We start from the raw sequence: 24,170 nt of genomic DNA on the forward strand, positions 1-24,170 counted from the left end.
ATTTCTTAATAGTGTATATAATGGTAATGATAATATGACAGAGACAATATTGATGGATTAATGTTAGAGCTACTACAGTATGTAACAGATTTCCCTTCAGGCCCCCTTTTTTATATGCTGCTGTTTCAAATGATTTTAAGTACTTTATATATATAAATATTTTAATGGTCAACTACCGTCATTAAGAAGATAGGCACTTTAGCACTTGCCTAAAACAAATCCATTTTCCAAGTATGATTCTCAAGAGTTTATATATATATAAATTTTAAAAAATACAAACTAATTTGTATTCGTTTGGGCAAGGGGGAAAGGGATAAAAAGGAAAAGTTAACAAGTGACCCAAAAAATACATAAACAAATATGTACAAAAAGTGACCTCCAACTTTATTCAGTATAGGGACAATTATAAAATATAATAACCTCTATTGCTTTTGACAATATTTATTAAGAAAGGAATGAAGTTACAGGAATTGTAGCAACTGATTTGGTACTGAACCACAACAATATAGTACAGAAGAGCCAATCTACAATTTCCTGTTTTTCTATCAACTGGTACGGGTGGCCTGGGATGTTCTTCAATGTTTCATTAAGGAAGTTAAGTGGTTGTAGTGAAACCCTCCAGGCTGGGAACCAGGTTTATGCATGCCTAATAAAGCCTTGCTCAACTGTAGAAAAAAGAACAAAGCCTACATTAGTTCAAAGAAGTGCTGTAGCTTTTCCTAGTCAATCTGTTTCCAATGTTAACATATCCTTAAATTATCCTTTTTTTTATCTTCGAATGAACTATGAAAACTGTATTTATTGTAGTACTCTTTTGCTTTCCCAAAGACTTCTAATACCAGGTTTCATTCTTACATACCTAAAGTAGAAATTCATGTAACGGGATTTATTTTATGTATCACTTGCAAATTTAATAAACCCTATTTTAACTTGTTAATCAAATATATATGCACGTAAGATTTTGGAAACTATAATTTTGCAGAAATAATAATGCAGTCATTTTCCCCATAAGTAACATAAAAAAAAACCTTATGACTTATATTTGAATGCTCACTTAAGTTTTAGCTGTAAAAGGGAAAATTAAGTGCTCTTGGAGGATCACAATAAACCTGTGTTTGAGAGATAAAATGTAAGAGGCATTTTCTTTTTCAAAAAAACAATACAATGGTATTAGGACTACCAGACATAGACCATTACCTCAGCTAGGGAAGGATAAGGATAGTGCTTCTGGAACAGTCATTTTGTAAGGCCTCTGTAATTATATGTTTCTGAATATTGATGGGCTTTTTCCAGTTTACTAATACTGACCTGTATACAACACATGCAGATTACTGGATATATTTATTATCTGAATGACCTAATATTCTGGGCATTGGATTTTTTTTTTTGAAGATGAACATTTAATCGCTGTCAACTGTTACCCCCAATCTGCCTATACCTGCAGTAGGATTTAGTGGAGAGGAATGATCTTAGACAAGGCAGTGAAACACTGAAGCCCTACCAGCTGTCCAAGGAAACCAAGAGTTGAACTGTACTTCTGTGGGACCAACTTATGTTTTTCAGGAGCTTTCATTTGATTTGACACATACAAATCTAATTATGCATATGGCATTATCTGCAATTTTCTTAATGCAAATGATCTTAACTCAGGCTAACTACTTACTTGTCTTTTCCAATTCCTGCATTACATCATCATATATCCTTGAACAGAGGTCTTCCTGTGATTTTGTTCCATCTAAATAAACTGCAAAAGGTGGAATACAAATGCAAATTACTTTCAGCAGAGGAACAAATTCAGAATTGCTTTATTGCTGAGAAATGTGGCATATGAGGACCCAGATTGTTGGGGGCAATATGCTGACTCTGTAAACAGAGATTAAAAGCACTGTAAAAGAACTGTGAAGCAGTATATAAGTCTAAGTGCTATTGCTATATACAATTTAATAAATAAATAAATATAAATATAAGCTATCCACTAGCACAGTTCATACAGAGAGATATAACTTAAGGTCCTGTGCAATCTGAACAACGGTTTGACCACTAACAGTGTGAGCTTATAAATGTCTAATCATACCAGTGGTGAAATCTAAAATTTTTCCCTACTGGTTTGTGGGCGTGGCTTTGTGGTCATGTGACCGGGTGGGTTTGACCAACTCAATGCATTCACGTCAAGAGGTGTCTTGCCTGGCTCCTCCCTTCCCAGCCATTCCATGCCACACCCAGCTTCAACGTATCTGTAGTTCTGTAAAAATGTTCACCTTTTTTCAACTTTATTATCTACATACTATAGATGTACTTTCATGGGCCACTGAAAGGAGGAAATGGCTCACATCCTTTGCCCAAGAGTGTGATAGGCAACAGGCTTTTAAGGGGCTGCCAGAAAGAAGGGGGCTGGCAGTGTATTTTCCAAAGCACCAGAAGACAAAACAAGAAGCAATGGATGGAAACTGAAGAAACAGAGAAGCAACCTAAAACTAAGAAACTTCCTGACAGTGAGAACAATTAACCAGTGGAACTGCTTCACTAGAAAGGGCTTTCTTTTGCTCCAGAAGAAAATCAGAATAAAGAACTGGAAAATCCTTCACAGGAAGAGGCTTTTTTGTTATGCTGTGGAAGAAAAATAAAAGACAGAAAAATCTTCCCTGGAAGAGGCTCTCTACTTTTGTTCAGGAGGAAGCAAAAGGCAGTTTCTTTTGAGGCAGTTTCTCAATTCAGGCAAGGTGGTTTGCAGCTTTGCAACATTGTAAGGAGGTGATAATTGCTCTTGGGTAAACGTCCAGACATCTCATTAAAGCTAGTATTCCTTTCCCTGCTTTTGGGGGGGGGGGGAGAGGAAAAAATGCTGCAGAAAGTTTCCCTTTATTATTCTAGCTGAGGGGCAAATGAGACTAAGACTCATTTGCTGTTTCTTAGCTCAGCTGAGGGGCACTCCTCTGCTGCGCGAATCAGCTGAGCTAATAAACCACAGACTATAGGAGAGGTGAGAGTAGGGGGTGGGCAGGTGGGCGGGGCCAATCAAAATTTTCCTTACCTGGATGGCAGAACCCGGGCAAACCAGTAGCATTTCACCTCTGAATCTTATGTTAAGAAAACATTTGGGAACTAAAGACCCTCTTACATACACATAGCTATTTACCTGTCACATAAATGCAAATAAGTATTGAGAGTTTTTTAAAAGAAAAAAATACAGGAAGTGCATAAACAGCTATGCAATATTTATGCAAATATCACAGACACCTGACAGAACTATAAGAATGTTAGCTGTACCAATGCTTGCTTCATTTTCTTCCATTTCTCTCCTGTGTTTCTGATACATGGGCCACACATGTCCATCAAAGTAACCAGGTGGATCTGGTGGACTATATATTCTGTTGCTACATTAAACAAAAATAAAACCCAAAGTAGTTCTTATTAGTTTGATAATCTTAAATGGTTTCTTCTTTCTATATTTCACTCCTAGATGTTATAGTCCCGCTTTCATGTTGTTCAATACTGCTACTATTAAGCCATTTTTATAATTTTTGTCGCAGTCCCTTAAGCATAGTGAGGCGCTTAAAGAAATTTAACATGTTTCCAAGTTTTGATTCTTCAAACCTTTGTAGCTTTTGGGGAATAGCTGAGCACTTAGGCATTTTTGAATATAGCTGAACTCTAGTTGTTAGTTGTGAAGTCGTATCTGACCCATGGACAACTTTCCTCCAGGCCTTCCTATCCTCTACCATCCCCCAGAGACCATTAAGCTTACACCGACTGCTTCAGTGACTCCATCCAGCCACCATCCCAGCATTAAGCTCTTCTCCAGTGAGTCCTTCATTCTCATTAAGTGGCCAAAGTACAAGTACCTAAAAAGCCCCAACTATCATGAATTGAATTCTACCATCAAAAACGTAGGAAGGATCACAAATCAACCATCCTCAGATAAAACCTTTATTATAGCTATAAAGCCAGCAGTATCCACACCCTGTGTTCAGAGATAATCTTCATAATGATGTGCCTCAAGCTTCACTAGCAAATAACAAATAATAGAACTGTCATAGGGAAAGATCAGTCATGCTGATCTAAGTAGCTTCCATGGTGTTTTGGGATTCTATTAGAAAATCTGTGCAAAAGACCTGTTTCCTGAAGCTCTGTCTAGATTTCCTTCAATGAAAAAAAAAATGCTGGAAATGATCACCCTATTTTTCTCCATTGACAAAAACATCCTTTCTGCCCTGCCTGTAAGAGTTGCATCTCGAAGTAAAAATGATCCTTGGCTCTATTTGTTGCAAAAGGTACAGTTTTACTAGAAATCAAGTGAAACTGCAGTTAAAGCAAAGCGAGATCCAAAATTTGTGCACCAAATCCCCAAGTGTAATTTTCCCCCCACCCCCTTAGGGATTTCCCACTATGGCCCCTCCCGAGTTTTGAACAATATGTTTTTGAATCTGTCACTCTTGATATAGGCAGCTGCATTCTTCTCCCAGGGGGAGCGACCTTGAAAAGTGACTTTGAGAGTTTCATTACTTTCATTACTTTTACTTTTCCCCTAAGCCATGGGTACCCAACTCCTAGTCTGTAGACTGGCTCCAGTCTGTGGCATGCCAGAAGCCGGGTCGCACAAACACTCATCCATGAGATGCAGGCGGCACACGAAACCCCCCCCCCATCCATGGAAAAACCTCTCCACGGAACTGGTCCCTGGTGCCCAAAAGGTTGGGGCACTACCCTAAACATTCCCCCTCCTTTTCATCCTCCCCCCAGAATCCATGGCAGACTGGGACCCAGTGACAGCAGGGGCGAGGTGGCAGTTCTGACACATTCTGCTGTGAAGGAAAGCTTTCTCTTTCAGAAAAAAAAGAAGAAACAATCACTCCCTTTGTCTTCTGAATGAAGGACAGATACCAGTTGATTCCCCTTTCCAAACACCAGTTCCAAATGCCGCCTGACCAAAGTAAAGTCTGGTCCAGGGGCTGAATATAGTCCTCCCAATACATAGACATCCTAAAAGTGGAGCTTATTTTGAAGTATGTATTAAGAAGAGATGCAGCTTCACAGAGGAAGAAGAAACAATGGACAAAGAAAAAAAGTTTTATATTAAGCATTGCTTTTAGTATACCATACCTTCTTCGCCTTTTACACTCTTCATAGGGAATTGTTAAGAAATATTTTTTATCCCATATATCACTAAGGGGCCTGCAAGAATAAAACGACAGTAAGGCATGCTGGTTTGCCATATTGCAGTTCTTGTAAATGTTAAACAACTGCTTACTTGTAGTTAAACAGAAGGAAACCTTCAATAATTAAGACCCGAATATCTTTTGCTCCTGTCTGATCGTCATGTGTATTACTGGGTGATCTTGGCAATGCAGAGTCTTCTGGTTTTGTCATCCAAGAACGTATGCTTGCCACCATTGTCTCCATGTACAAGGCATCAAGTACTAAAAGAGACACTTAAATCTTAAAAATGTAAGGCAATATTCCCAGTCGGCACTCATTCTGTTCATGAGACACTCAAGAGCCGAAGTATATACTGAACAGAATGGGAGGGTTAGGAATTACTTTTAATGTTAGAAGATTTTGTTATTTTGAGGATTCAGCACTATCTGAGAAAATGCCAAGTATGTTTACTGTTGATTAATCAGGACTGGAAGCAGGAAAGTTTACAAAGTGATTATAAGGTATAGGAGCAACAAATCCAGTGATCTCACTATAGTTCTCAAATCTGTGAAATTTTATGCAAATAGCAGACAAATGGATTGTAATAAATTACGAATAAATTAAAAAGGAAGAGCAGATTAATACTTTCCAAACAATAACCAGGAAAAAAAACCCCAATAGTTCAGTTTCTCATATATAGTTTGGATTATACCAAATTTTAAATCTTTATCATTTAGTATATAAAGTGAAACATTATGTCCTCCTCTAAGCAAAATGAATTAAAATACCCTGTTTCCCAAAAAATAAGACATCCCCTGATAAGAAGCCCAATCGGGCTTTTGAGCGCATGCCCTAAAATAAGCCTCCCCCTGAAAATAAACTCTCTCTGAAAATATTTAAATGCAGGGCTGGAAAGCAGATAAGACGGCAAGAGGAGCCCCATCTTGCTCCACACGCCCCAAAATAATGAGACCTCCCTGAAAATAAGGCCAAGCGCTTATTTCGGGGTTCAAAATCTTGTTTTCGGGGAAACACTAAGTATATTCTTTTAAGGCAGTAGAGTATTATACTTAGAACAGTTGATTACATTTCATTATTTAAAGCTATATGAAGGAAGTAAACTAACGCATTTATTTATATAAACAAAATGTATTACTGGGAGTTCCATAACTTTAAAATGGTAAAAAAAAAAATGAATCTGAAAAGTCTGGACAAGTTTTTCTGTTTGGCAAAAGTGTGGAGTCAAAGTATTATTTTTCTAATGAACAAGTTTGAGATGAACTGTCCTACAGTTTAAGCAGTCAAACTGGGGCAGAGTGTTACTGAATTTCATTAATGCTATTTGTAAAGTTGCTTACTGTATTTTCATGATTAACTGTTTTCCATATAACTACAGAATGAAAATCTTTATATTCCAACAATAAACTGAATTTTGTAGGCACCCAAGTCCTTTTGAAATCCAGACAGCTTTAAGAGAACCCTAAAGCTTTTATATAAAATATTATCTTTATCCTAGAAAGATTAATTCCTTTGTCTTTTCGTTTCTCATATCTATTTCTTTCTGCTAGTTCAGATCTATGAAGAAGGTGAAAATGTGATTCATCTCATTCATATGTGATGATGTTCCACAATCCCCAAAAGCTGATTATGTTTTTCTAAGCCAATTCAATTTATGGTGAATTTTTATTATGTTGCAATTCAAAAATGTAATAATTGCCTACATTGCACAGCAATCAGCGTGGTCTGAACCTGAACAAGTTGCTCACGTATATACATATATTGCCAAACAAAAAACAAAAACAAAAAACAAAAACAGATCCAGGAAACTACAGACCTATCAGCCTGACCTCAATACCGGGGAAGATTCTGGAAAAGATAATCAAGCAACGAATCACCAAACACCTAGAAGCAAACACAGTAATAACCAAAAGCCAACATGGGTTTGTCAAAAACAGATCATGCCAGACTAATCTTATTGCATTCTTTGACAAAGTGACAAAATTAGTAGATCAGAGGAATGCTGTCAATATAATGTACTTGGACTTCAGTAAAGCATTTGATAAAGTAGACCATAACCTACTACTAGATAAAGCAGAAAAATGTGGGTTAGACAACACCACCACCAGATGGATTCGTAACTGGCTGACCAACCGCACTCAACGTGTAGTCCTCAACGGAACTACATCCACATGGAGGGAAGTATGCAGTGGAGTACCCCAAGGCTCTGTTTTAGGCCCAGTACTCTTCAACATCTTCATCAATGACTTGGACAAGGGGATAAATGGGGAACTCATCAAATTTGCAGATGACACCAAGCTGGCAGGAATAGCCAACACTCCAGAAGATAGGCTCAAGTTACAGAAGGATCTTGACAGACTTGAACATTGGGCGCTATCTAACAAAATGAAATTCAACAGTGAAAAAAGTAAGGTTCTACATTTAGGCAATAACAAAATGCACAGGTACCGTATATGTGGTACCTTGCTCAATAGTAGTACCTGTGATAGGGATCTTGGAGTCCTAGTGGACAACCATTTAGATATGAGCCAGCAATGTGCAGCAGCTGCCAAAAAAAGCCAACACAGTTCTGGGCTGCATAAACATAGGGATAGAATCAAGATCACGTGAAGTGTTAGTGCCATTTTATAATGCCTTTGTAAGGCCACACTTGGAATACTGCATTCAGTTTTGGTCGCCGCGATGTAAAAAAGATGTTGAGACTCTAGAAAGAGTGCAAAGAAGAGCAACAAAGATGATTAGGGGACTGGAGGATAAAACATATGAAGAACGGTTGCAGGAACTGGGTATGTCTAGTTTAATAAAAAGAAGGACTAGGGGAGACATGATAGCAATGTTCCAATATCTCAGGGGTTGCCACAAAGAAGAGGGAGTCGGGCTGTTCTCCAAAGCACCTGAGGGTAGAATAAGAAGCAATGGGTGGAAACTGATCAAGGAAAGAAGCAACTTAGCAACTAAGGAGAAATTTCCTGACAGTTAGAACAATTAATAAGTAGAACGACTTGCCTGCAGAAGTTGTGAATACTCCAACACTGGAAATTTTTAAGAAAATATTGGATAACCATCTGTCTGAGATGGTGTAGGGTTTCCTGCCTGGGCAGAGGGTTGGACTAGAAGGCAACAACAACTCTGTTGTTGTTATTATTATTGTCTTATTTATATTAATAGCTTTTAAACCAGCTAGTTGTTTTTGTAGGCAAAGGTAGCACATTTGCATTCCAAGAACAGGCTATTTCCATAACAGAACAAACTTTACAAGTAGTTAAACAAAGTAAAGTGCAGATTTCTTCTGAACACTTGGTTGCTGATTTAGGACATCTAGGAAAGGGAGAACCAGATTGAGCAGAGAAGACCTTCACTGGCTAGAAACAAAAAGGGCCTTTCTTCTCATTTATAAATAGGATGCCTTTGTGCTATGGTACACAGATGGAGATCATGGAAATATATGTTGAACGTTTTATTTACCAGTATTACAGTTTTTAATTTATTTATACATTTGCAGGTACATATATACAATTTGGAAGCCACTCAACTCCTGATTAGTCAACTCCTGATTATGTGGCTTAGAGGTGAAAACTAAGAGCAATACAAAAAACAGAAGAGAAATTATGTCTGGGCCAAGAAGCCCATCCAAAAGGGACACAACCCTCATCCTGTCCAAAACCTTGGGAAAATAGCAAGACCTTATAATAGCTTTTTCAATGCCATCAGGGTGGGAGCCATCCAGATCTCTCTTTTGAGTTTTCAAACTATCAAAAAACAAAACAAAAAACAAACCAGAATATTTACCATCGTATTGCAGAAATCCACGATCATCTTTGGCCACTTCAGATTCAGGCTAAAGAAAACCCAAACATATTGACATGATGGAGAGTATGGTAATGGTACAAATCCATAGGATAAGTGGTTGCAAATCTTAATCCAGGGAGGCAATTTACAGTTAATGTTAACAATATTATTCCTATCATTCTGTACCAAGTAAATTCAATTCCTGTGCATTACTGTATTTTTCGGAGTATAAGACACACCTTTATTTAGGTGCATCTTATACACTGAATGTAGCCCGCCCACCCACTGGCCCCTACCCTTTGGCCTCTGCCTCCCAGCAATTTACCTCTTTGCAGCAAGCAGCAAAAAGAAACAGCCCATTTCAGCTTCAGTACGGCCTAATTAGCACAAGTTGATTGTCCTTAGATCAGCCTCCCGACTCTCAGCTATTTTGTGGGGGCCTCTGCTCTTTGCTGCAAGGAGGCAAAATTGCTGGGAGGCAGTGGCAGAGTTCTTTTTCTTGTTTTCCTCGCTAAAAAAGGTAGGTGCGTCTTATAACACCTCCCACGAACCACATTCTTTTATTTAAAAACTGGCATTTGCCAAGCTCATGTGATAATAATGTACAGAACAAGAAAAACCAAAGATTGAAATGTTAGGCAAACAATACAGCAAAACAAATGAAGGATAAAATCATCTCCATAATTTTTGAGATACTTATTTTGGTAATTTTGAGATAAGGTCAATTTGGCTGATTTTCTAGAAATTTAGCAGCCATCATACAATCGCCATTTGGGCACTTCACAACCAATGGCTGTATCTAATTATCATAGCATTCTGTGATTCTTCTTGTTATCATTTGCATACTCCACAGCCATGACAAGCAGATTATGACAAGCAGAGTCAATGGAGAAGCCAACAGTAAAATCACAGGTTGCAGCCATGTGATGTCTGGCTTAACAACTCCATGGATTAGTGATGGAGTTATCTGTCCCAATTGGGGTCAGTAAGCAAGGATTACATATAAAGTTGCTAAGACTAAGAAGCATTGCCCTATTTGATGGAGAACTCTGATCACACTAGGAGAGTCATATTAACTTCTGATGATCATCACTGCATAGACTTATTGTAGGGTAGAGGGAAGCTCTGTGTGCATTGGAATCAACAAACTTAAATCCATTTCTGCAACAGAGCAAAATATTAACTCAGCATGTAAATTTTTTTTAAACTTGTTACCTTAAAAAAGTCATCTTGGGAAATTATAGTACAATTGGGAAGCAGTTTCTTCAGCTTTCCTGCCAGAGTCGTTTTGCCTCCATTGGTTACACTGAATTGGAAATAGGAAAAAAAATGTTGAGAAGAACAAACTGTAGAGTAGATAGCACCGTTAATAGTTTTGTTTACTCTGCAATTCCTTTGTATCCAGTCAAATGTAATGATTTTTTTTAACTTAAGTAGCCAGAAGGTTATTTATTATTGCTGCATAAGGGCTTTCTCTGTCAATTATCTTCTACAGAATAAATGTACAATGATCATTCAGTGTTTGTCTTTTTCCTTCCTGAGAGCAGGCTTCTTAAAAGTATTTGTGTGGTTGCAACAGCAAAAATATTAGGATTAGGATTGCAACAGCAGTGGAAACCACAATTTCATATACACTGAATATTTTCAGTACAGCATAGAACATAGCTTCAGACATTCAGCAAACTTATTATTACAGAAAGTGTTATAGCTTTTAAAGGTACCGTATTTTTTGCACCTTATAAGACGCACCAGAGTATAAGACATGCCTTAGTTTTTGGGGAGAAAAATAAGAAAAAAGCTGATTGGCAGGTGGATTGGCCTCCCGGAAAACCCCCAATCAGCTGTTCCCAGAGGTGAATTTTAGCAACAGGTTCCTTGGTTGTGAGATCTGTGCCTTGCTTTTTTTTTTCCTGCCTCTGAAACTCCGTTTTAGAAAAAACTTTTTTCTGCCTCTGAACGCCTCCAAGACAAAACTTCAGAAAAAAAGCCTCTGAAGCTCTGTTTGGGAGCTTCTTTTCTGAAGCTCTGTTTGGGGACTTCTTTTCTGAAGCTTCTTTCAGCCTCTGAAACCTCCGTTTGAGAAGCTGGGTGGGTTTACATTCGGAGTATAAGATGCACTTAATTTTCACCCTCTTTTTTATGGGAAAAAGGTGCGTCTTATACTCCAAAAAATACAGTATTTTATTGGTATTATATACCGACTATAGCCAAAGTTGAATAGGGCAGCCTTTATAAATGTAAATCATAAATGAAAATTATAAATACTGTAAATATACAATGAAAAGAATCCATACTGAGCAAGTGATCATTAAATGAGGGCCAGCTATATTTAGATATTTCAATACATACAATAAGAAAAGAGGATTTCAAATTCCTGTTCATACTTACCCTCCAAGTCCAATGACCAATGTTTTCATTGTTCCTTTACAACCTAAACATTAAATTGAAAGGAAAACATCAAGAGCATGTCCATTAACTATTTTTTTTTAGCTTACGGAACCTTTATATGTATTTAAATTGAGCTATGCCAGTGAGGGATTCTAAAACTGGGCTAGAGTGGCTACTGTTTGAAAAACCATAAGAAAGAAGAAAGCTCAACAGTGAGAAAAATCAATGAAACCACAGCTGAGACACAAAGTAAAAGAACGATAAAAAGGAGGATTAGACAGGGATTTGGTGGGGAGACATTCTTCGTACATGCAATCACCATCTTTGCTACGCCCTTATGATTTGGTGACCATGAGAGAATATAAAGTGTATGCAGGAAACTGTTGACTTCAAATCCCACCTTAGACATGAAAGCTCTTTGGATGAAATATGAAAGAATATTCTGCACGTTCACAACCTTGAGTTACTTATAAAGCAATAAAGGAGGCATAAAAAAATAGAATAAATAATAAAACTAAATAACAACAAAAGAAACATTTGTATGCTGTGTGTCATTTATTGAGAATCATTTGTCTATCCAAAGATCTTGGAAGAATTAATACTTTTTCGAGCCAAACGAACAGAATCTCTTCTCCTGAGGCTTGGTTTCTAACCCCTTGATTATTTTATGGTTCTTAGTCACTCTTCCAGATTCTCTGAATCCTTAATGAAATGTGATACATAGAAATATACAGTGTTCTGTACATGGCACAGAGCCTGATTACTTGAGGGTCTGTCTATCTTCCATGGTATCTGCTCAGCCAGTTTGTTTCAGTAGATGGGCCATCTCCTGGTTCCTTCAATTAATCTCAGGAAGTGTGCCTTCTCTGCCATAGCACCTCCCCTCTTGAATGAGGTTGTCCCTGACACCTGGATGCCCTGGCCATTGCTATTATCCAAATTACCCAGTCAGTGATAATCTTGGGTTTAATATTTTAATAAATAATATATAAATCCAATCTAGAACAAGTTAAATTATTACTTTCTGTTATTTGGACATTATTCTTCTATTGAGGTATAAACATGTATTGGACTTTTAAATATTTATGTTACACTGCAGAGGCATAATCAGCTTGGGTTCACCTACAGTTCCAAGGTTCTTTCCACAGTATAAAACTAGGTATCCTCCTTTTGTATAGCTATACCATTTGAAACACCTTTTTGGAATGGAATCTGAAGTACTGACTAGCCCTAATGCACATGAACATAAAATAGGCTATTCTGTTAAACTCAAACACTTCACAATGGGTTTTTTCCCCCAGATTTTAGTGCTTTTATAAAATAGGCAAAATTTAGGACAAATACTGATAACCATGAATGTATCTGGGTTATATGCTGTTAATTAACTATTATACTACAATTGCTTCCAAGTCATTTATCAATTACATAACGATGAAGGACTTTGAACCCTTTTGGATGCAAACAGAATTTCAAAACAGTAGGACGCGGTTCCAAAACAAACTGCAACGTTACATAGTTAGAAAGGATGCATGAATAACACTTATCACTTGCAGAACAAAGTATTTGTTCCAATCGTCACCGAACCGGGCAAAAATAAGATTTATGTTTATATCAAAATGACTGTCGGTAAGACACAGCCCTATTCAAGTTACACCATTTGTAAATAAAAGCTCCATGGTTGTTGAATAAGACTGTAGTTCCTAATACAAGTAAACTTAAATGGAACAAGAAAGTAAATTACAGTCAGGATGGAACATGGCGTAATGGACTTTTTCCAAGTATGTAAAGGAGATTCCTTGTTTCCTTATTTATTAATTGGAGGAGACTAGATTAGAAAATGCTCTTGATTTTTAAATTGGAGGAAGAGAACTGTGCCATTCTGACAGCACTACTGTGAAAGATAAAAATGTAAATTATCTACTAGCTCTATTAATGAAAGTTAAAAAGCCAAGTGAAGAAAACTAATCTGATTACATTACATAATATAAAGACAGCTAAATTAATAGCATACAGATACAGCAAACAGCTTCAGAGTTGCCCAACAACATACTGAAGTAATGGATAGCTCCTGTTTTGTATGACTGAATACAGTTTATTTAGTGACTGTTCGAAGTTACATCACTGAAAAAAGTGACTTATAACTATTTTTCACACTTACAACCATTGCAGCATCCCATGGTCATGTAATCAAAATTCAGGCAGTTGGCAACTGACTCATACTTATGACAACTGCAGTGTTCTGGGATCATGTGATCACCTTTTGCGACCTTCTGACAAGCAAAGTCAGATTCACTTAACAGACATGTTACTAACTCAACAACTGCAATGATTCACTTAACAAGGCAGCAAGAAAGGTTGTAAAATGAGGCAAAATTCACTTAAAGTCTCGCTTAGCAACATAAATTTTGGGCTCAATTGTGGTCGTATCTAGAGAACTACCTGTATAAACTTAATGGAACCCAGAATTACACCATAGACTAGGACTTGGTAGGGTAGCAGCAAACGTGTTGGAAGAAATCAATTACTGTGACAGGTCTATACCATAAAAGCTCAGGAGCAGAACTCCTTCAGCAGGGAGGAAGCTGAAATTTAAACAGGATATTCAGCAGCAGAAGGGTGATTCAGAATAGTAAGATAAGGAATGCAGGGTGCTTTGAGGATGGGGAGGCCCTGGGAGGCCAGGTTAAGGTTAGGCATGAGTGTCTCTCTGCTCAGGCTAAAAATCTTGCCTGGATTTTAGCAGGAAGGATTTCAGTTTCTAAGAGGAGAAACACTTGTATGTGGTCATTGCTGGCTTCCCATCTCTAAGCTCCCAGTGTTCCTTACCTTCTATCTATCTTACCTTCTATTCCTTCCCGTTGGAAACCCGCAATGGAGCGTTGCACTCATGGAGCGAAACAGTCAGGTAATATCCAGCTTAATTACTGGTTTGTTCCAACTATGAAGATTCCAGTTCAATTGGGATTGTAAGTTGAGGACTACCTGTATTTGGGACACATTATGTGAAGACTTAGTTCTGTGAAGAAGTCTACAATGCTAGGAAAGGTGGGGGGGAGAAGAGAAGATCACGAGCAGAAAGGTGAATGGAAATTACAGCGACACTGGGTGTCTTAATGAGCAATATGAAGTGCCAGATTGGGGTTAGATCACCCTGGAAAAAGATTATATGGTCACCAAGAGTCAACATAGGCTCAATGACACATGATCAATGAATGTGTTACATGGAACAACTGCAGTGTGTATTTATCCCCTTTCTCTTCTCATTTACAGTGTATTATCTCTCCTTATTTCATTCCCAGAATCTTATAGATTTCCATTATAACTATCCAGCATTCTCATTGATTTATCCAAATCATGAACGATCAGTACAAGGGAGAAAAATGGAATAATTACAAACGGTTTTTGACCGTTGATGTTAAAACCCTTTAACATCACAAAAACAAAAATCCTATTACCAATTCTTCTTACTACTCTTCCTATTACCAATAGGATTTTTACCCCATACAGCAGTCGCTCGGATTTCTAAACATAATTTCATTTATATCTGTTACCCTCCTTTTCTTCCCCCACTTATTCCATCTTTTTTCTTACCACACGGGCGCTAGTTTTGCTTTTCTTTTTTGACCCATTCTCTCTTATTCAAGCAGGCCCTTTTGAAGCAACTCAACAAATGCAACTCACACTTTCCCTCTTCGGAGCAAAGCGTGCGAACAACTCCCGCAAGAGAGCAAAAGCGGCGCGTGCATTCGGCACACAAACAGAGGCGGACGCCTCTAAGCCCCTCCTTCTTCCATCACCTCATTAGAAGCAGGCTACCTCCGTGTAGCCACAGAAAAGGGGCAGACGCTTCCCCGGGCTCTTAGACCAAGAAGGCCAAGACAGGGAGAAGTCCCGCCGCTGCGCTCCGATTGGTCAACCAGGGACGCTTAGGAACCGCCCCCTCCCCTTATTGGAACTCCGCGTGCTGTGATTCGTCGGCCTGTTGTGGGCCCCTCCTTCCGCGCACGGAACGCCCCCCCAGCTCCTGGGGACGATTCCGTCTCGACGATTCCTTCGCTCTTCTTGCCGTGCGCTTCCTCGGCCTCTAGGGGGAGCCGGTCTGCGACAAGCCGCACTTCCTCGTCGTTGCCAAAGCACCTTTCGTGCCCTCGCCGAGCGCTCAGCTGGGACGTCCACCGACCCCCCTCCGGCTTCGTCGGTCGCTCTCCGGCCGCGCCGCTCCAGAAATCCTCCGCGGGGGAAAGGCAAGGGCGACCTTGGAGGTGGCGAGCGAGCCGAGCGCAGCGCTAGGATCGGCGGGTCTCGGAGGCTTTGGCTTTGCAACTTGGACGCAGCGATGTCCAAGCCGCCGCCTAAGCCAGCTAAGCCAGGTAAGGGAGGCGCTGATCTCCTAACCCGCCTCCTTCTCTTCCTGGAAGCCGCGTCGTCTTCATCGTGGTGCCGCCGCCTCCTCCTCCTCCTTCTCTTATTGGAAGCGGGAGGGTCCCGCTGGGAAAAGGAGCGAGAGAAGGGGGTCCTTCCTGACACGTGGATCGGCGCTTGCTGCAGCTCAGCCGGGAGAGCCCCGCAGGACGTGGTGCATTTGGCGTCCTAAACTGAGATTTCACCCCACCCCCTACTGTAGCTCTGGCAGCCTTGAATCTGGCTGGCTGGCTGGCTTTCTCCTGCCCTTTCTCATATGCGATGCGCTGGAGATGGCGAGGAAGCGGCTCGTTTGGAGAAGAGGAAGAGCTTCTCCCTGGGCCGGGTGGGGCCCGGGAGGGAGGCTGTCACTGTCAAAAAGTCAGGCCAGGAAGTGGAGTTTTGCTGAGCCCGGCCAGGCTCCCCCCGGAGCCACCTGGAGGCGAGCGGCGGCTGCTCCGAGAGAGCGGAAACTCCAGCAAAAAAAAAAAAAAAAAGGATCGATCGTTCGATCGCTTGAGATCTTTATTGCAACCGGGGCTGCAATCAGAAAGAGCGAGCCGGGCCGGATCGAGCCGAGCTCTGGTGCGTGAATGCCGGTTGCGAAATCGGCAGCAATAGTAAAAACAGACTTCCGCACCCTTGTCTGCAGGCATGTCAGAACGTAGCAGGCTTCCTCCGGATCAGGGAGGTGGGAAGAGAAAATTCTCCTGACACGCAGACCGCTTAGGGGAAAAAAATTGCTTGATGTCCATTAAGATACCCGGCAGATAAGCAAGCCCCTACATTGTTCTCAATCGCTTGCGAGGGGAAATAAGCCGTTGTCATTGTGGGGAGGAGAAAAAGTTGGGTAGCATAACATCCTGCATAAAATCAATTATTTTGCACAGTTCGGTTCTGCAAGTCAGGCCATTCCCAAATCATTCATTTGCACCAGAGGAGAGATTGTGATTTAATGAAAGCATACTAAGCTGCTGGGATTTATAGCACAGATATTTCCTGATAGATAATATACAATCCAACGGAACATTTTCCTGATACAAGAGAATGTGTGAGAGAGGGAAGTTATAGAAATGTTGTTGAAATACTCAGGGACTTGGGGGTTTCTTTCTGCAAAGTGGTTGAATTGATTATGGGAGGTCACTGTGGGATGGGGCAGAGCAGGACCCCAAACTTTTAAACTGTAACAGGAATTCCCAAAGTGAAATTGGTTTGCTCCCAGGGATTGAAAGTGTTTAAAAGAAAGATGAAAGACAATAGTGCAATATTGAAAAACTTAGATTAATTCCGACAGCAGGAAGTCATGTAATGTTCTACCATATTACAAAATGTGGTAAGTTACAAAATGGTAACTTAAAAAATTTAACCCAGCCAGTGCACAGTATTTCTTAAATTGGAAGACTAAAAGAAGCGTCATATATCTTCATAAAAATAATGTACCCCTAAATAGATTCAGAGTCATCTTATATTGGCACCAGTGCTAATATCAGTTAAATACCAGTATGCCAATTGAAATAAAACAAGGGGAGAACCATTAATAATAGTTAAGGCAATAGTGAAAGATTCATGCCATGTCAGCTGTGGCTTCCTCCAAATCTTAATCTTTTCCTGAAAGCCATAAGAAATGTATGGAAGTAGGTAGAATTAAAGACAATTGGTCTGGGATGAAAGGCCTGTTCCATATCTTAACCAACTATAGTTTTTAGACAGCGGGCCTAACAACGCATATAATAAAGCTTCAGTTGATGGCAAAGCAACTTCATGAAATCAAGAACATTTTATGTGCTTTACATGAGCCTTCCTCAATCCACAGCCCTTCCAATTTCTTGAACTACGTTTCTTCCCTAGCCTGGACATTTATGTCTTTGAATAATCAAAGGCAGAGGTTTTATTTTAATTTTCTGAATCAGTTTCATTGTATTTTCCTTTGAAATATACTGTATATAAAGAAACAGGCTAGGCAGTATGATGGCATCTGGATCTCCCGTCTCTTTGGAAGAATTATGTCTCAAAAGTAGCCTCTTACTTTTGGGAAGAAAATGTAGTATAATTTGTTTCCTCCTGGGGGACGTTTTGATGGCATTTCAATATATATTCAAAGAACAATACTGTAGGGAAGAGTTTTTATGCAGCAGAATCCTGATCTCAGTCAAAACATACCATTTAATTTTTTTAAACTTATATAAATCTGGGAACCCTTCCATACAACCTATGTGCAACATCTAGCTTGGCCGAAGAATCCAAGTGCAGTTTAAAATTTTAATTTAAAAATGTGTTTTATATTTTGTTACTTAACTAATCCATTGCCACATTTCAGTTGTTTTACAGAACACTTATTTTCCACAATAAATATGTAACTCTTATTTTTAAATTAAGGAATTCAAAGTCTATCTAGGAAAATATTGAGGCTATTTTAGAATAGCCCGGTCCTTGGGAATAGCATAGTCTCAGAGCGCTACCATAAGTAGCCTTACAACATTAATAAGTATTTTACATTATTCACATAATCAAGACAATTTATAATAAAAGTAAATTGTGGAGGCAAAGAGAATCAAAACCAGCAATTAATTTAAAATTGCAACATATATGGCAGCCTTGGAAACTGATTTCCCATATTCTCGCATCCAAAATGGGACTTGGCAAATGAGTATGATACGTACTAGTTGCATGCAATTGAAAAAGGCTGATACTGAATCTTGTCTCTAAAACAATATTTATTGTTAGTCACCATGAGCAATAGTTTGTCAGAAAAGTAGAATATAATAATGTTTTGTTGTTTTGCTCTCCCAGAACCAGTGTGTTAGTGACTGTTGGGATCGGTCCCTGCAGGGTTTTTTTGCAACATTTCATAAGTAGCTTGCCCTTGCTTCTTCCTACGGCTGAGAGAGAGTGACTGGCCCAAGGTCACCCAGATGGCTCTGTGCCTGAGGAGGGAAGAGAATTAATGGTCTCCTGGTTTTCAGTATGATGCCTTAATCACCAAAATAACTAGCTTTCCAATAATAAAAATACCACTTGTGCCTGAAACTGAACAGCCAAGACGCCAATATGCTTTCTTTCATCTGTCTTTCCAAATTGAGAGTCCCATGATGAAGCCTATCTCTGGTGCCTAATCACTTTTTTAGTCTTCCTGAAATGCAGTATCACTATCAGTTTTCTTCCTCTGAGTGGAATCTGCAATCCCACTTCAAAGTTAGTTTCGGATGAGTTGCAAGATTCAGACTGTGAGTGTGACTAAAATAACAATTATTTCTGCTTCATCTGTGCTGACTAAGTTCATTTCTGTAAAACATAAAGATCTATTTTCAACCGTGGCATTCTGCCCAGTTCATAAAACCTTTGTTAAAAGAACACAGACTGATACATGTGGGGTATAGACAGCTAGCAAATACTATAGCTATGCAGTATACTAGTGATATGGTTATTTGCTATACAGTGTATATATTTCATTTAGGTAGTCCTCGATTTACAACAGTTTGTTTAGTGACCATTCAAAGTTATAATGGCATTGAAAAATTGACATGACCATTTTTCACACGACCATTGCAGCATCTCTATGGTCATGTAATTAAAATTCAGGCACTTGCCAATTGACTCATATTTATGACAGCTGCACTGTTATGACGTCACGTGATCAACTTTAGCAAGACTTTCTGACAAGCAAAGTCAATGGGGAAGCCAAATTCACTTAACAACTGTGTTACTAACTTAACAACTGCAGTGTTTCACTTAACACTGTGGCAATGAAAGGTCTTAAAATGGGGCAAAACTCACTTAACAAACATCTCACTCAGCAACAGAATTACTTAATATTGTAGTTGTAAGTCCAAAACTGCCTGTACTACTATAAAAGTTGGTTCTGCCAACTGAGCACTATATAACAACTGATTTTTCATAAAAGGTTAATTCCATTGGATTCCCTTCTTAAATAGAATTTTAAGAACAAAATGAAATCTAAGTTTCCATTCCTGGAAGGAAGATCTTTCCAAACTGGCTTATGATGTACAATATAGTTTACATATTCCTTATATTCCTTCATGGAATCAAACTGAACCCATAAAAGGAACAAAGTCCTGTTGCATAGAAGAGACCAAAATTTTAACTTGCTGATGAGGAAATTGAATGGAGAAAAGAAATCTTAGTGCAATAATAAGAGATTTGATTCCCTTCCAATATAACTCTTGTTTTATTTTTGTAAGTTTTCAGGTTCTAATGGATACAAGCTGTATTCTTTTATACTATTTCCTGGTGGAGAACAAAAATAAACATCCCCCACAGGGTTAGGAAATTTGGTTAAGACACTGATATTGTCAATTAAATATAGTTTATTTGAACCTCATCAATGGATAGAATTGGTGCCTCAAAAATGTACAAATATTTTTAGATTTCTATGAAATATTTTTTCTTCTAAAGTTAGAATCCAGCTTGGGTTCTTAAATCTGATATTTTTCAAGGCACTTCATGTTGGATTCTATAGAGCTACAGTTGTCTTCTTTATGTACCTACTTCCTGATTCTTGAGAAGTCAGAATTAGATCTGGCAAACCTGCTCTTCCTTTCCCTTACAGTCAAAGAGATGTTCTCTAAATGCTAAGAATTCTAATTCAGTGGCTGGTACTGGGTCTAAATATGCTAAAGTGGCGGAGATGGGAAATGATTGCAGATCCTCAAAGCAGACAGTGGTGGCTTAGATGAATCATGATCTGGACTCATCATAATAAGAACGGTACATAGGTTTGTCCTCTTGTTGGAATGGTGTTAGAAGGTTTTTTTTCTTCTTCTTCATCTTGACCCATACAGCTCTTTGCTGCTCAGCAAAGCCTCCTACTGCCATTGGGATCTCAGCACCAATGCCCAGGACTTTCACCAATTATGGCTTTAGGTTTTAGGGCACCAATATGCCAACCATAAATATCTCTCTTGGAACTCTGTGCCTCACCTGCTCACTTGTTGCTTATTTATTTAGATGCTTTTAATGAAAAGGAATAGAAGAGAAGATGACCTACATAAAAGCAAAAAGACAGCCTTAGGGATAAGCTATATTTCTGAGACAAATTCTGTACTCCATCCAGTGGTGGGTTGCCCCCGATCCAGTCCAGTTTTTGTGAACCGGTAGAGAAACTCGGTTTTAGAATAAACATTTTTCTGCCTCTGAATGCCTCCAAAACAGAACTTCAGAACTTCTGAATCTCTGTTTGGGGGTTTCTTTTCTGAAGCTTCTTTCAGCCTCTGAAACCTTCATTTGACAAGCTGCGTGGGCTACATTCGGAGTATAAGACACACCCAGATTTTCACCCTCTTTGGGGGGAAAAAGGTCCATCTTATACTCCAAAAAATACGATAGCTACTGTAGACAAGAGCAGGAAAGCCTACTAGCGCTCTACACAATGCCTGTGATGGGCACTTTTGAAAACAAGTTCCCTTTCTCTTTCTTTTTCCCTTTCCTTCTCCTTCCTCCTGTGAATGCAGGGAAGTCTGAAGTTTAGAAGAAGGTGGGAGAAACCCATACAAAAGATCAATCAGTAGAACCCACAGGTTCTGAAAGCTATTGTAGAGCAAAGTAGTTGGCACTTGCTTGGCCTGGCACAGGTGGGGAAGTAAAAATGCAAGAGAATCCACTACTTGTCATGCTTAGCAAATGCAAAACCCCAGGCTATATCCCAATGACGAAAGGGGAGGAAGGGATTGGAATCCGGAAAAGCATTTCTTAGGATTGGCATCCTTTCCAGGCAATGTGCACATGCGCGTTCAGCAGCAGAAGCTTGTGAGGTAGCAGTTCCCTGTACGACCACAACTGGTTCCCAAATTTCTGTTGTTAAGCAAGACAGGTGTTGAGTGAGTTGTGCCCCGTTTTACGACCTTTCCTGCCACAGTTGTTAAGTGAATCATTGCAGTGGTTAAGTTAATGACACGGTTGTTAAATGAATCTGGCTTCCCCATTGACTTTGCTCGTCAGAAGGTTGCAAAAGGTGATCATGTGACCTCCTGGATACTGTAACCATCATAAATATGTTCCAGTTGCCAAGCACGCAAATTTTGATCATGTGACCATGGGGGATGCTGCAACAGTCATAAGTGTGAAAAACCGTCATAGGTCACTTTTTTCAGTGCCATTGTATCTTCGAATGGCTGTAAATCGAAGACTATCCATATTGCAAACAGAAGTGACAAGAGTAATATTTTAAGTATCTGAAAAAGCCTCATAACATGGTCTTTCCAGATGTGTTTTTTTTTTAATCGCATCAGCTCTGTATATTTTTTTTATTTCATTTTGTCACAACAGTATACACAAACATTGTCATAAATAAAAAACATATCATGAAGAAAATATATATTCTGATATATATATCAGAAAACAAATATATATATATATATATAAGTAAAGAATATGCATCAGCTATATTAATTTGATATAATGAAGGGAACAATAGGACAGGAACAGTAGGCACATTTGTGCTCTTATGCACGCCCCTTATAGTCCTCTCAGGAATGGGGTGAGGTCAATAGTAGACAGTTTTTGGTTGAAGATTTTGGGATTTTGAGTAGAGCCTATGGAGTCAGGTAATGAGTTCCAAGCATTAACAACTCTGTTACAGAAGTCATATTTTCTGCAATCAAGTTTGAAGTGGTTGACATTAAGCTTGAATCTATTTTTTGCTCTTGTAATATTGCGATTGAAGCTGAAGTAGTCTTTTACAGGAAGGATATTGCAATAGATGATTTTGTGTGTTAAACACAGGTCATGTCGAAGTCGACGGAGTTGTAAGTTTTCTAATCCCAGGATTTCAAGCTTGGTGGTATAAGGTATTTTGTTGTTTTCGGAGAAGCGAAGTACTCTTCTAGTAAAATATTTCTGGACGCGTTCTATTGTATTTATGTCAGAGATGTGGTATGGGTTCCAGACGGATGAGCTGTATTCAAGAATAGGTCTGGCAAATGTTTTGTATGCTCTGGTTAGTAGTGTAGAGTTTTTGGAAAAGAAGCTGCGTAAAATTAGGTTTACAACTTTTAGAGCCTTTTTTGCTATGTACTTGCAGTGGGCTTTGGCATTAAGGTCATTTGATATGAGAACTCCAAGATCTTTGACAGGGTGGGGGTCGTCAGTAAGGTAATGACCATCAATATTCCAATTAGGCAGCTCCGTAGGGTGGCCTGAGGACATTTTGAACTGCACCCTTTGAACTCTGAATGCAGTCTTGTTTTCAGGAACCAATGCTGTGCATGGTGCCTGGCTACAATGGAGCAAGAATAGGCCTGTGCTATTTCTCCTTCTGAGGTCTATGCAGCAAGCACACTTACAGTATCTGTAGAAGGAAGATCTATGAAGGAGTAGTCAAGAGATAGTTTCTCCTTTGAAAAAAGGGAAATGAATGTGTGTGTTTTTTCTGCCCCGCAGCTAGAAGGCTATATGTTGAGGGAATAGCATTTGAAACAGAAAACTGAAACACCCTACAGGCATTTAAACCTGTTCCCTTTCTGTTCTTACCCAGATGCAAACATCTGGCCTTACACGCTCTTTTTCAAATGGATTTCATTGTTGTAATTAAGCTATTTTGGACTATTTTGAACCCTTCCTTCAGTCTGCCATTTTAAGGATTGCTTTATTATCGCTACTGCAGTTATTTTTTTTTTCCCCCAACCAATATTTTTAACATTTATGGCAGAAAACCAGTTTTCTGAACTCTTACTGAAATGGAACCCTTAAAAACATCTAGGCACATTCTTCCCTGTCCATCAATGTTTCCCAACTTTAGCCATTTTAAGATGTATGACTTCAATTCCCAGAATACCTCAGCCAGCAACTTTTGAGCCCAAAAGTTCTCTTGCTAATTGAGATAGTTATTGAGTTTTGTCCCATTTTATATCCTTGTGTGTCACAGCTGTTAAGCGAATCAGGAATGTTGCAGCCTCCTGGGATCCTTTTGCGACTTTCTGACAAGCAAAGTCAATTAGGAAACCAGATTCACTTAACAACCATGAGAATCACTGCAGTTGTTAAGTGAATCTGGCTTCCCAATTGACTTTGCTTGTCAGAAGGTCTCAGAAGGATCCCAGGATACTGCAAGCGTCATAAATATGAGTCAGTTGCCAACAGTCTGTATTTTGATCATGTGACTATGGGGATGCTGCAACAGTCACAAGTGTGAAAAACGGCCATAAGTCACTTTTTTTAGTGGTGTTGTAACTTCAAGCAGTCATTAAATGAACTGTTGTAACTGGAGGACAACAACTTGTACATAAGCTTTATGTACACAACAACACAGCAGTACAACTTTGTGGGGGTCAAAATTCCATAAGTAAAATACAGACTAAAAACCATATATAAACAAAAATGAAATAGGTTCAGTGGTATTATCGCTGCAATCAAGTCATAGCGAGTTCCGTGAATAATAAATCTTTTGCCATATTGAAAGAAAGAGAATTGTACCCGAACAGTTG

General features: G+C 39.1%; 2 protein-coding genes across 9 annotated transcripts in view; one reads left to right on the forward strand and one right to left on the reverse strand.

The window, feature by feature from the left end:
• Window positions 1–365: 365 nt before the first annotated feature.
• On the reverse strand, window positions 366–15,271 carry NMRK1 (nicotinamide riboside kinase 1). 8 transcript variants are annotated; one of them, XM_058173156.1, is made up of 10 exons: window positions 15,013–15,145; window positions 14,174–14,313; window positions 11,332–11,374; window positions 10,159–10,249; window positions 8,944–8,992; window positions 5,249–5,417; window positions 5,101–5,172; window positions 3,268–3,374; window positions 1,664–1,744; window positions 366–665 (listed from the first exon to the last, which is right to left on the reverse strand). In XM_058173156.1, exons 3-10 carry the CDS (start codon window positions 11,358–11,360, stop codon window positions 637–639), a joined length of 627 nt encoding a protein of 208 aa, XP_058029139.1. In that variant the 5' UTR covers window positions 11,361–11,374; window positions 14,174–14,313; window positions 15,013–15,145; the 3' UTR covers window positions 366–636. The 8 variants fall into 8 exon arrangements, with proteins under 8 accessions (XP_058029139.1, XP_058029141.1, XP_058029140.1 ...); XM_058173157.1 differs by lacking the exon at window positions 366–665 and adding an exon at window positions 672–1,109; XM_058173158.1 differs by lacking the exon at window positions 14,174–14,313 and having other exon boundaries at window positions 15,013–15,122.
• A 184-nt stretch (window positions 15,272–15,455) lies between these two features.
• OSTF1 (osteoclast stimulating factor 1) overlaps window positions 15,456–24,170 on the forward strand; it is a 30,524-nt gene continuing 21,809 nt past the window's right edge. Inside the window, exon 1 of the mRNA XM_058173159.1 lies at window positions 15,456–15,701. Coding sequence (XP_058029142.1) covers window positions 15,668–15,701 — 34 coding nt within the window. The 5' untranslated portion in view covers window positions 15,456–15,667. The remainder of the gene's footprint in view (window positions 15,702–24,170) is intronic.

Source organism: Ahaetulla prasina, chromosome 2 (assembly GCF_028640845.1).
Source record: "Ahaetulla prasina isolate Xishuangbanna chromosome 2, ASM2864084v1, whole genome shotgun sequence".
In the NCBI taxonomy this organism is placed as follows: Eukaryota; Metazoa; Chordata; class Lepidosauria; order Squamata; family Colubridae; genus Ahaetulla; species Ahaetulla prasina.